Source organism: Cottoperca gobio, chromosome 14, assembly GCF_900634415.1.
Source record: "Cottoperca gobio chromosome 14, fCotGob3.1, whole genome shotgun sequence".
In the NCBI taxonomy this organism is placed as follows: Eukaryota; Metazoa; Chordata; class Actinopteri; order Perciformes; family Bovichtidae; genus Cottoperca; species Cottoperca gobio.
In genome coordinates, this window is record NC_041368.1 from 4,402,893 (window position 1) to 4,415,288 (window position 12,396).

Consider the following 12,396-nt stretch of genomic DNA (forward strand, 5'->3'; position numbering starts at 1 on the left):
TTAGTTACACCTGTGCTGCTCCTGCTATTACGAGGCAACATGTATGCCATAAAAAGATCCATTGTTTTATAAGTACGTGGAGTAAAGCGGATATGTTCAGTCCATAAAATGTGAAGTTGATTGACAGAAAATGAACTATATGAACCATAACGGCTGGCTAACCTTTGTGGAAATGCCTGCTGTTGACTTGTTTTATGGTCAAATTGGTCACTCGCTGTCTTACACAGCAGACCTCAGAATATAAAACATATATATGAAAGGAGGGGAATCTGATTACTTCTTCTTTTATGACATTATGATGTTCTTTAATAATTCTGTAATGCATTTTAACCATGCTAGTGGCACAGCTCTATTGATATCTGTCAGTCTAACTGAAACATCGCAACACCTCAACAACTCTTGGTTTGATTGCCATGACATTTGGTGCACAATGGTGCACATATCCCCATAATAATGAATTGTAATAACTTTGGTGATAGCTGACGTTTTCATCAGTTCAAACTTTTAATTTGTCCAGTACTTTGGTTTATTACTAAATACCTGCAAAGCTTATAAATATTTCCCATCAGCCTCAGCTGTACTTTGCGTTTAGTGCGAAATATTAACCGTTAGTATGCTAACACACTAAACTAAGATGTTGAATATGGAAAACATTATAACTTCTTAGCATTAGCATGTTTGTAAATTGTGAGCATGCTGATGTCAGCATGTTTCTCACATTGCAACTACATTGCTGTAACCCCCTCACAGTCAAACTTGAGCACATCAATAGAAATGAAGGCGGCACACTCTTAAAGGGGGCTACATACATCCATGCCATTGGACTGCAAGTCTTTAATAACAAAAAACCCTCCATACAAAAGTATCTGTACATGGTCACTTACTGAACTGTATAGCATTTAATGGAAATTATTTAACATGGTTCCTCTCTGAGTTTTAAATACAACACCTCTCAACAGGCAGCAACCACAGTACTGGATCTGAAACATAAAGTGGGCTGCAGGTGGAGAGTCCATCTTTGTCATGGCGTGCGATGCAAAGCAGCTGTCTGCGTCAGGACCCAGACAGCTGCTTATATCAGTCTAACATTTGACAAATAATGAGTGACGTCCCATGTATAAACATAAAACTAAGTATGGATTTCCTCTGAAACAAAGCACACACAATTGTTGAGAGACATAAATAATGCAATAATTGAATACCAGTGCAAGAAAGCATTCAGAACATGGAGACACGCGACAAAATCACAGACAATGGGTTAGAGACATTTGCTATTAACACTTACAGTAGCGCCTGAGTGAGACATTCCAACATATTTTAATTTTTGGTCTACTGAAGGTGAGAATCAGTGGACGTAACATTAACATTGATGTTAATATTGATGGGGTACATTACAATTTAAAAATGAAAGAGGAAAATAGAGGACATGGAGATGGACAGAAAAACAATTGCACCGTATCCCTGCCATGTGCTGTGAGCTCCAACCTGCCACCCGATCCTCATCCAAAGACCTGAAGGAGAAACTCGACTCCGTGTGGAGAATGAGGGCTGGGCTGAGCTGTTGTGGGGGATGCCGTGTTCATAGTTAGGGAATATCTGATGGGGGCCACTGCTTCCAGCTCCCACCTCACTTTGCGGTTGCAAACCCTGCCATGTTCAAAGGTCATCGGTGGGATTACTTGAATCCTAAATGTAACTGTGGTTGCATGCTAATGTGAAGCTGTGAGACACACACACACGCACAGACACACACACACACACACACACACAGACACACACACACACACACACACACACACACACACACACAGCTCAGGAAGCATCTAAACATTTGCTTGTACAGTCAAAGGTGTAAGTGCTGGGACAGCAGACTCAGTGAAGATGATTCACTTTGATAACGACTCTAGTTGCAACTATTCTCTGTGTGTGTCTGTTGTTTATGTTAATTATTCTATAATTTATACAATGTCAAAGAAATGCTGCATGGAAACATTTATTGACTGATGCACTGAGGCTGCACAGTAAATCTTAAATGCAGTTTAGAGACGATGATGTTTTGTACAAGAAGTTAAGGGCTGTTACTGCAGAAAGGGTTTGAAAACAAAGTGAGTGATGCACATGTTGTTGTTTTACATTAATGGCGCCCCGTTATGGAACAACAGACTACAATATCACTAATTCAATGAGGCCAAATTATTTTGTGAACAAAAATGTCTGAATAATGATTCAGTGTCCCATCCATTTAAAAAAGATATATTAAGGCTGGCATCAAAAATAGAAGTAAAGCTTACTGTCCCAATACTTGCAGTTTAACTGTATTTCAGTTAAAAGATTACTATGGAAATGTTTACAATAGGTGCAAATTGGTCGTTATTACAGAATAGCTCCTATGATTTTTGATGCTGCGATAACGGAGTGGGGACCCCACCATTGCCCTGATGTCCCTGCCTTGTATTTGTCCAAACACCCTGTGCAAGTTATTTTATGCCTTCCTCTTTCCTTAGGTCCTGTGCCTCACTTATCAGAGTTCTTGCGCGGTCTGCGGAAGCTGGACATGTTCTCATTTAGTGCATAGATGCGCCTGGAGAACTCCTCAAATCCCGCAGCGTCCAGCTCTCCCAGCACCTGTTCGTCACACTCCACAGCTACTGCGTGGTCCACAGGGATACAGCGGTAGTCTTCAATCCGGGCCTCATCTGCAAGTCCTAGCCCTAACCCCAAGCCTAAACCAGTGGCCTCTGTGCCCATGATCTCCTCAGCTTGCTCCACAGAGCAGCGCATCTCTGGGACCAGACCAACAGGCGCCTGCCCTGGCACCAAAGAGCCATTCATTGCAGCTGTGTGCTGACTAGTTGGCACCAATTCATCACCCGTGTCCTGCCCTGTAGAAGAGTTGGGCACAACGGTGCTACTGTGGGGTTGCTCCTCCGTGTCTTCTTCTTTATCTACTTCAATCTCTCCGTCAAAGCTTCTGCGTCTCTCAGCCTCCACCACTGTCTCCCTGCTCTCCTCCTTCTCTTCCTTCTGCTCTCCCTCCTTGTTAGGCTCCGTAGTCTTGGCCAGGTTAAGTGCTGCCATGCCGGCATCAAGGGAGGAGGATAGGTGTTTGGGTGAAGGTGAGGGCGGTGCCAGGCCAACCGGAGTCTGCTCTTCATCCATGGCTGTGTTGTAGCTGGGTGGAGGAGTTGGCTTGTACTTATCTGCCTCTGAACTCGCCCTTTTCCTCAGGCCTCGGTCTGGGGAGCTGGTGTGGCTGGGGTAGCCCGTCTCTGAGGCAGCAGACACACCAAGCTGAGACTTGGCCGGCACTGGGATAGAACTAGAGACATGGTGTCTATCACTGTGAAGAACAAAGAAAAAGAGAAAAACAATAAATAAGTAAGGACATGAATAAAAGCAATGACAATCAAACTACTTCTATGCACGGTATCACATTCAAGAAACGTAGACTGTAGTTGATTTATTACAGTAAGCAGCAATCTCTATAGCCAACATAAGACTGGGACGTCCTGAGGGGCCGAATGAGACACCCAGGCTCTATTTGGACCTGGTTCTTCACTGATCTCAAAGCACCCAACTCCTTTCCCCTGGTTGAGGAGAAAGACAGCTGCAGTTCTTTGTAAATCACTCCAACTTACAACATTCAGAAAACATTTGAGCATCCTGTGAGACTACACTCAAGTTTGTGCTGACTGGATGTGCGCAGCAGGCGTCCACCCAAATATGTCAGACATTTTACTCTATAACAGATAACAGACTTGGGATGTGGGGACACCACGCCTGGCCCAAGTACTGGAGCCATAAATTTACTTAAATAAATTTACCTTACCGCCCCTTTCGATAGTCAGGGCCAAAATCACAGGACTTACGTCACGTTAAGGGCTCTGCTTAACATGACCATTCCGCTATGTCAGAAGCCGAAGCACTGTACTGTGGGGTCAAAGGTTAAGCAGGGCCTCCCTGTGCTCCTTAGAGATTCACATGTGTTGGTTAACGAGCCAAGAACAAATCTCTGCTTTTCAGTTGGACATGCAGTCATAATAGATGTCCTTGCGTAAATGTTCTCCTGTCGCTTTGCTCTTCCCAAGCAAGTCTTCTTTATGACAATGGCATTTGACGTATGCATTTGTGTACTAGCTCGCTGTCTGATGGACAGTTCCACCACCAAACGCATGACAGCTTGTTAAAAGGGGCCTGACCCTGACCCATACCAGCCCCCTGCAGAGGTGGTCCTGACAGGGTTCACAGGCAGGACACTGCTGAGAAGAGAGGAGAGAGGAGAAGCCTGTCTAGTTTTAAGAGAAACTTCAAAGCGCCTGTGATACAGTAAATGAGAACCATCCACGGTCTGAAGGTACAGTATGCAACCGCTCATGGTAACAACCTGTAAATATTGGATGGATAACATTTAAGATATTTGGAGGCAGATGTTAAATGTTGGATGGTTAATAAATGTCAAGGTGAATAAAATAAAGGCACATGATCCTGTGATGGTGTTCCTATTGAGTGGGCAGAACAGGAGATGGACTGTTCTATACTTGGCAGCGCATGTCCATCAAAACACATAATTAATAATTAATACAACTGGCTTTAACTTGCCCCCCCTAACGAGCATATGGTTATATCTGCAGCAAGCATTTTCAGGCAAAATGGAAACAATGTGCTCTTTTACACCTACTTTTCAGACAAATGAAAACGAATGAATGAATGATTTGCCATCTCAAACACTTATCTGTGACTTTCCAAATTAAACCACCATGGGCTCTGTGGAAGCCAGTCCAACAAATTCTAAACCTGATTCGGTAGAAAGGAAGAAAGGCAGATGTCATGAGAAGTCAATTATCATTTAAGTAAGTGGAAAATGTGATTCAGACTCTTTGAAACACAATACGGGTTTGGAAACCGGAGACAACTGGTACTAAGTTTCCATGCATCATTTATAAGAAGCTAATAAGTGACTACTACGTCTTTTAGCTTGGTCGACTGATGTCCTTATGGCAAAGCCTGATTAGATGGCTTTGATTTTAATTATTATCAGCCATTTTCTTCCATTCCTCCCTCCAGCTGCCTCTCCATTAGAATCCATTTGGTCTGATTTTAGCTGATCTAGGCCACAAGCAAATGTATTATTGACACTGGCATAAAATCAAATGGTCATCACACCAAGTCTTTTGTATAATGAGGAATTTCGTATTTGGACCATGTTATTTTGTTCCACTCCGTTTCTATGTTTGGCCTTTTTTGTTCTATCATTTGTGTAAAATTGTTCAGGAGTGCATGAGAAACAGGAGATTGGGTGTGTCGGGTAAACCTCTGGGCAGTGATAAAACATGTTCTTGAAACATTTTAACTATTATATCAATGACATGTTTTTTATTGTGGGCAATTAGGCTACACATGTATGGCCACTGTGAGCATGTGTGCTGATTAAGCTTACTGGGAACATTTCTAAAACACACTTCCAAAAGGTTGTTTGGAAAAGCTGGAACTCATACAGGCCAAATACTAACATTGCACGAGCTAACTGTCTCTTGTTGACATTCTTGGTGCACTGCGTGAGTTTTCTCCAATTCACATTCAACATTTACTCTGTCCCCATTGTGAAGTATCCTTCTCCTTGCATAAATCATTCTTAGAAGTCCTGAACCTGCCTTTTGAAAAGAGATGAAATGTAATTCCAGGGATGGTAATGTTTGACTATTGGTTTTGTAATGTTTGTCCACCACTTGATTGAAGACTAGATATCAACAACTATTGCTATTATAGATTGCCATTAGATTTGGGACATATAACCACACCATGGAATCATCATGGAACCTAATACTTTAGTGGTCCCCTGACCTTTCCTCTAGCGACACCAGCAGGTCAAAGTTTTCACTTATCCAGTTAAATCTCAACATCTACGAGATTGATTGGCAACATATTTTGTACTGATGGTTATGGTTCCAAGAGGATGGATCCTAAAGGCTTTGGTGAACCCCTGCCTTTTCCTTGAGTGCCACCTTGATGTTAACATTTGGAATTACCAATGCTGGCTAGCAAGTTTTGTTGGCTTGTTCTTTAACAATGGCTGAAGGAACATTTTTACTTTAGCCTAGTACTCTGAAGTGATTTGTGCTAGCCTCCAGTCTTTCCTTTGTTTAGCTTCCAGCGAACACCGTGACGTAAGCATGACGTCGGCACTAAAAGGGTTTACACTTTAGATGACTTGCAAAACGAATGACATTTCTGCCAGCCCCCATCTGTACATACATTTTAGCAATGTTAGCATTTAGCTTGAGTACCACTGTGCCAAAGTAAAAAATAACTGTGTCAGAGGTCCGTTGAGACAATATTCACTTCTGATTTGTTGCCAAGCATCCCTGAGTCATGACACGTACAGTAATTGATGTCGGTTGGTTAGATGCTACAGCCCACTAGAAGTTGTTATTGTGCAGGTCTTTAGCATTTCTCATCTGATAAGTATATTTACTTTAATGTTTTAAACTTTGTATTATTCTACAATAACCAACAACAATAATGAAGAAAGTTAAAATAAGGTATTATATACAGTATATCATATGAGGAAAGTGTCCCCCATATGTATACTGTTAATACATTTGGGACTTTACAGTAAAGGGCTCAGATTTCAAACTTTCTGTGCAGCTTGGACTTCGTCTAAGGCTTCATGACAAGCAAAGTGAATATGACAGCAGCTCGATATATCATACTGATGGGGAAAAGGCCTGTTGCTCATCCCAAATGTGGGATACACAGCTGTATGGTGATACGTTCTCTCCATTGGTAGCTACCACTGACAGTAAGTCCTAAAAGTGTAACTGGACCCCAATCTACTGCATCACCCTGACAACAACTTCACTGCACACTGTAAATGCTGCTAAGAGGCCTCTGCCGTTATCAAGCAGAAAACTTGACATGCCAAGCAAGAAAAAACTCCTTTTGTCCGTTCTCTTCCTTTCCACTGCTGATGTAAAACCTGGCATATTTCAGGCCAACTCAGGAATTTAGTAAACCAGACCTTTCCACTGTCCAATCCCCAGACAGGCTTCACAACATGCCCCTGTTTAATCCAAATCCTGCCAAGGATCCACCATTTTGGGCCAAGAACAACAACGGCAGATAAGATTTGGCCGTTTGATGTGGTTTAAGGAAATTCCTGTGAAACTAAAAGAGCAAACATTACTAAGAATTTGATATGCATTGCGGTGGAAGTTAAGTTTACTTTTTGCTTTAACGGGGCAGGACTTATTGACTGCCTGACCTTTGAAGACAGGGAATCATCACAGCGCAGCATGTGCACCACGATCAACAAGCTGACAATATCAACACTCCACACTGCTCAATGATGCAATAGCTGATATATTACATCCAAGTTAATACTGTTGTTTTTTACAACACTGAAATGAAAAGTAATGCAAATGTAAATGAGTAGTTTATAACAATAAGAAAGGCGTTCTCCAAATCTGTCCAGGGGCTACAGACCAAAAATGGCCTTTTGCCTAATGTTGGCATTTTTACAGCAATGTTTGTTAATTTGCATTGTCCCTGTTAAATAAACCAGTAAATTCATGTGTACACTTAATATAAGGCTACAGTATAGCACACTTAGCTTAGTCTGAAAAGACAGGAAGACTAGAAACAAAGAGAAACATCTAGCCTGGCTCTGTCCAGAGGTAACAGATTGTCCCCAGCCACGCCTCGAAAGCTCACTCATCATCATCTTGTTTGTTTAATATACAAAAAAGATCAAATATCAACTTTTACGAGCACAGTAACTCCCTGTTTAGCTACCAGTCTTCACGCTAAACTGCGCTAACCATTGAGTTAACATTATTTTGTTGAACAAACTTAGTTGACCCAAATTTGTTTAAAGAGCGAGTGATTAGCAGTAAAAATGTACAGTAGACCTCTAGTGTAAGTTAAAATATGTAAAAGCTATCATGTAGTAACTTCCTTTAAGAAATGTAAAGTAAATATGTAGTTGGTTAGAAAAATGGTTTAAAGAGGGAGAAGATGGAATGGAAATGGCATTATTATTATTCCCAACGGGTTAGGAGGAAGTGGTGTTTGGAGAAGCAATGTACCTTTACAGAATATCACATGAGCAGGGAAAAAGAAAATATCCTTGATTTACCCTTCCAAATGGTCAACCGCTATAATAAATATAGTAAATCCATAGGGCACCTGTCAGGCTTAATGTACCTTGCAAATGCTTATTTTAGGTGTATAAATGTTAGATTGTATCCTTTTATCTGTCATTGACAAGACTGCAGCTGTCTAAATATTGCATCCCTTTGTGTACATCATGTAACACAGGGGGACTACCGTGCTTTTGCTAACTTTTCTCTCACTATGGGGTCTTCAGGGAAGTTCACATCCTCCAGCTGCAATGTTGAATCTGCCTGGCCTGGAGCTCTGCCACACCTTGACTCCCCCCGTGTATGTGGCCCTGCTTCCAGGCACCGGAGCAGGATTAGGGACCTGTGAACCTCTGCCAGGCCCTCAGCGGATGTGGAGCGGCAAATGGCAGCATGTTGAATGTGTTTGCTTTGATCTCAGCAGACTGTACAGTTTACAAAGAATTGGTTTTTTGGTACCGTCTCTGTCTGCCTCTGGGTAATAGATTCACAATTTTTCCGCTGTTTCTTATCCTTCAGCAAGATTTTTAAAAACCTATACTGCCCATTTTTCACGAGAGCTGGACTGTATATATTATGACATGTTATGATGTGTCTCTGAGACAGTACTGTTTGGAAATGTATAAAGATATGATCATCAGTTCACCAGAAGAGCATCATATAACCCACTGTACAACAATTATAAACTTTGTAGTAAAGACTCATTATTCTACATGCACTCAGCTTTTCCATCCGGTCTGTATAAAATGTCCAAGATGAACCCATTACGCTTCCATAGGGTGGGTCTTGGCGCTTTGGGAAAGGCTCTCCCTGCAGACTAGATGCATGCCGAATTACTTCTATATGAAGGGAGGAACCGTTTCCAAATGTGTTCTGGAAACAGTGCCTTTGGTCATATCCTTCATCACATCATCCTTGTTTGGATGCGTGGAAGGAAGAAAGAGGTGGCAAGGAGGGATAGAGGAAGCAGATTAGTCTCTCTCTCTCAGTCTATAAGATAATTATCTGCAGCTGCCATGCAGCTTTTTTATACATCCATATTTCATGAGCTGGGTCCCAGCACTGGAAATTGTATCTAAATGTAGTCTTTCACAAGGGCGAAGAGAAGACTGGAACTGATATGGAAAGAAACCTCAATGCATATCCTCTTTATTACAGGGCATTGTGAAACTTACACTTCCTCGACCTCACTGGAGGCTTTAAGTTAGGCTGAAGGTGCAACATGCATGTTATCTGATGAGGAGGGCAAGTTGAACCACTTTACATCTGCCTAAATGTTATATACATATATTAAATATACTGTGGGGGCATATTGTGACTGTGAATAAGTTAATGAATACACAAATACAATTGTGCTGTGCTGTATTGAGGAGTTGCAAGAAAAGTAGCTTAATTGCAACATTTCAAAAAGAAAAGAAAGAAATAAGATATTTATGTATAGACATGACTGGTATGATGCCAAGAGGGATCCAAAGCAAAATCTCACTCATTGACACGTTACGTCTCCTTTTGTTGAATACGTACAAGAACCTAAATGTAAACATATATTCATTAGTGAGGTTTTGAGGCGCCGTTTGGCAGATGTTACCTTCGGACACAGTATTTTCTAGTCTTTCTGGTAACATAAGATAATCGGCTGCTTCATATTTACCAAACAGAAATTACGGTGTTATCAATCTTCTGATCTAACTCTTGACAAAAAAGCACTTTTGCCAAGAGCACATTTTCCCTAAATGTTTAAATATTCCTTTAAGGTAATGCTAAATATATCCTCTAAGTAGCAGAGCTCTATATGCCAACACATATATGTAAACAAAATTGAAATTCAGAGCTGCTCGAGGTGATGAGAAAAGCAGTTATCTGATGACTTCTGAGTCAGTACAAGGCAGCTTGTGTTCCTGTCCCGGTGATCCCATTGTTGTACAAGGATTGTGGCTGTGGCAAGCCACTGTAGAACTGTTACACTTCCACCTCCTTTTCTTTAAAAATGTACACACATATACACACATAGCTTAAGGCTTAGAGGGCTCATGCTTTCATCTCATCTATCTTTGGGCCCTTCCACTTCCCATTAAGGAGGGGGGCGTGGATTTGAGCGCTCAGGCTTTTGATGGCATCTTTCCTTTCAAAACAAAAGATTATTCAATTAATGTGTGTAATACACATTTTCCCCTTTGCTGACCCTGGGAGAGGAGTGGAGATCAAAGACAGCTTTCTCTTTTGCAGGGCAGTAGAGCTGAAGTCCAACTCTCAAGTTTTAGTGAAAGGTTACTTACAGGCCATAAGCCTGTAGAAGGAAAGGGGCAGAAATCTAGCATTCCACTTCACTGGGATAAAGTGGATGCTGCAAATCTCATCAACATTGCTTTTTAAAAAATGTTTAAAGGAGGGGACTGATGATGTGCAGAGGTGCTAATTGATTGCGTTTACCTAATGCATCCATATGATTTGAGGCAATAATGTGCTGTGTCAGGACCACCCCTGCTCTGTCAGCCCCAGTTCTTCTTTGCAAAACCCTGACATCCCTCGTTCTTTTTACTCTACACCCCCCCTATCTCTAACCCTATCTCTATACAGAGACAAAAGGACAGACAGAGAGAGAGAGGAGACAGGACAGAGAAGAGAAGAGATGACAGATAGATATACAGAACTGATACAGAGACAGACAGATAGTAGAGACAATAGAGCGAGAGAGACATGAGATGAGAGAGACTAGAGAGAGAGAGAGAAGAGAGAGAGACAGATGAGAGAGATACATAAGAGAGAAGAGACAAGGACATAGAGAGAGAGATAGTAACAGAGAGAAGAGACAGAGAGATAGACATGAGACGAGAGAGACACATAGAGTATATACAGAGAGGAGAAGAGTACATGATATAGAAGAGAGAGAGATGAGATAGAGAGAGAGACACACAGAGAGACAGAGAGAGAGGACAGAGACAGAGAGAGGAGACAGAGAGAGAGGAGACAGAGAGAGAGAGAGAAGAGAGAAGAGAGACAGAGAGAAGAGAGACAGACAGAGAGAGACAGAGAGAGAGACAGAGAGAGAGAAGAGAGGAGAGAACAGAGAGAGCGAGACACAGAAGACAGAGAGAGAGAGAGACACAGACAGAGAGAGACAGAGGGAGAGAGAGAGACAGACAGAGAGAGACAGAGAGAGAGACAGAGGGACAGGAGAGACGACACAGACAGAAGAGACACAACAGATAGAGACAGAGAGAGAGACATAGAGAGAAGAGAGAGACAGAGAGCTACAGCGAGCACAGACAGAAGGACAGAGAGGAAAAAGACGAGAGGGAGACAAGATAGAGGAGACAGACGAGAAAAAGAGAGAGGACAGAGAAGAGACAGACACAGAGCGGAAAGAAGGGGAGACAGACAGAGAGCGACGACAGGAGAGGACAGGACAGAGAGAGACAGGACAGGAGAGACAGGACAGCGAGAGACAGAGTGAGAGAGACGAGACAGGAGAGAGACAGAGACAGAGACAGACAGGAGAGAGACAGAGAGAGAGACAGACAGGAGAGAGACAGGAGAGAGACAGACAGGAGAGACATGAAGAGAGTACAGAAAGATCTACAGACAGGAGATACCGAGAGAGAGACAGACCATAGAGACAGACAGAGAGAGACATACAGAGAGAGACAGACAGAGAGACAGAGAGAGAGAGACACCGACAGAGACCGCGAGAGAGAGAGAGAGAGCGACAGAGAGAGAGAGACAGACATAGAGAGACAGACAGAGAGAGACAGAAAGAGAGTAGAGAGACAGAGAGAGAGGACAGACAGAGAGAGACAGAAGAGAGAGACAGACAGAGGAGCGAAAGACAGAGACAGCCAGAGAGAGAGAAGAGAGAGAGAGAGGACAGAAAGATAGACATGAGACAGACAGAGAGAGAGAGAGACAGACAGAGCAGACAGAAAGAGAAAGACAGACGAAAGGACAGACATAAGAGAAGAGAGAGAGAGGAGAGAGAGACAGACAGACCGACAGAGAGAGGAGAGAGAGACAGAGAGAGAAGAAGACAGAGAGGAGAGAGAGAGAGAGAGAGAGAGAGACGATAGAGACAGACAGACATACACAGAGAGAGAGAGAGAGAGCGAGAGAGAACAGAGAGAGAGAGACAGACAGAGACAGACAGAGAGAGACAGACAAGAGGATAGAGACACAGATACAGACAGAGATATAGACACAGAGACCAGATATATATACCACCACATATACAGATTATATACACAGAGAAATAATAGAGAACAGA

At 42.4% G+C, this 12,396-nt stretch overlaps 1 protein-coding gene across 1 annotated transcript in view; it reads right to left on the reverse strand.

Annotated features, from left to right (window-relative positions):
- Positions 1-791: 791 nt before the first annotated feature.
- Positions 792-12,396, reverse strand: part of uvrag (UV radiation resistance associated gene) — an 88,912-nt gene continuing 77,307 nt past the window's right edge. Inside the window, exon 15 of the mRNA XM_029448434.1 lies at positions 792-3,340. Within this exon, the coding sequence (XP_029304294.1) occupies positions 2,515-3,340 (826 nt within the window). The 3' untranslated portion in view covers positions 792-2,514. The remainder of the gene's footprint in view (positions 3,341-12,396) is intronic.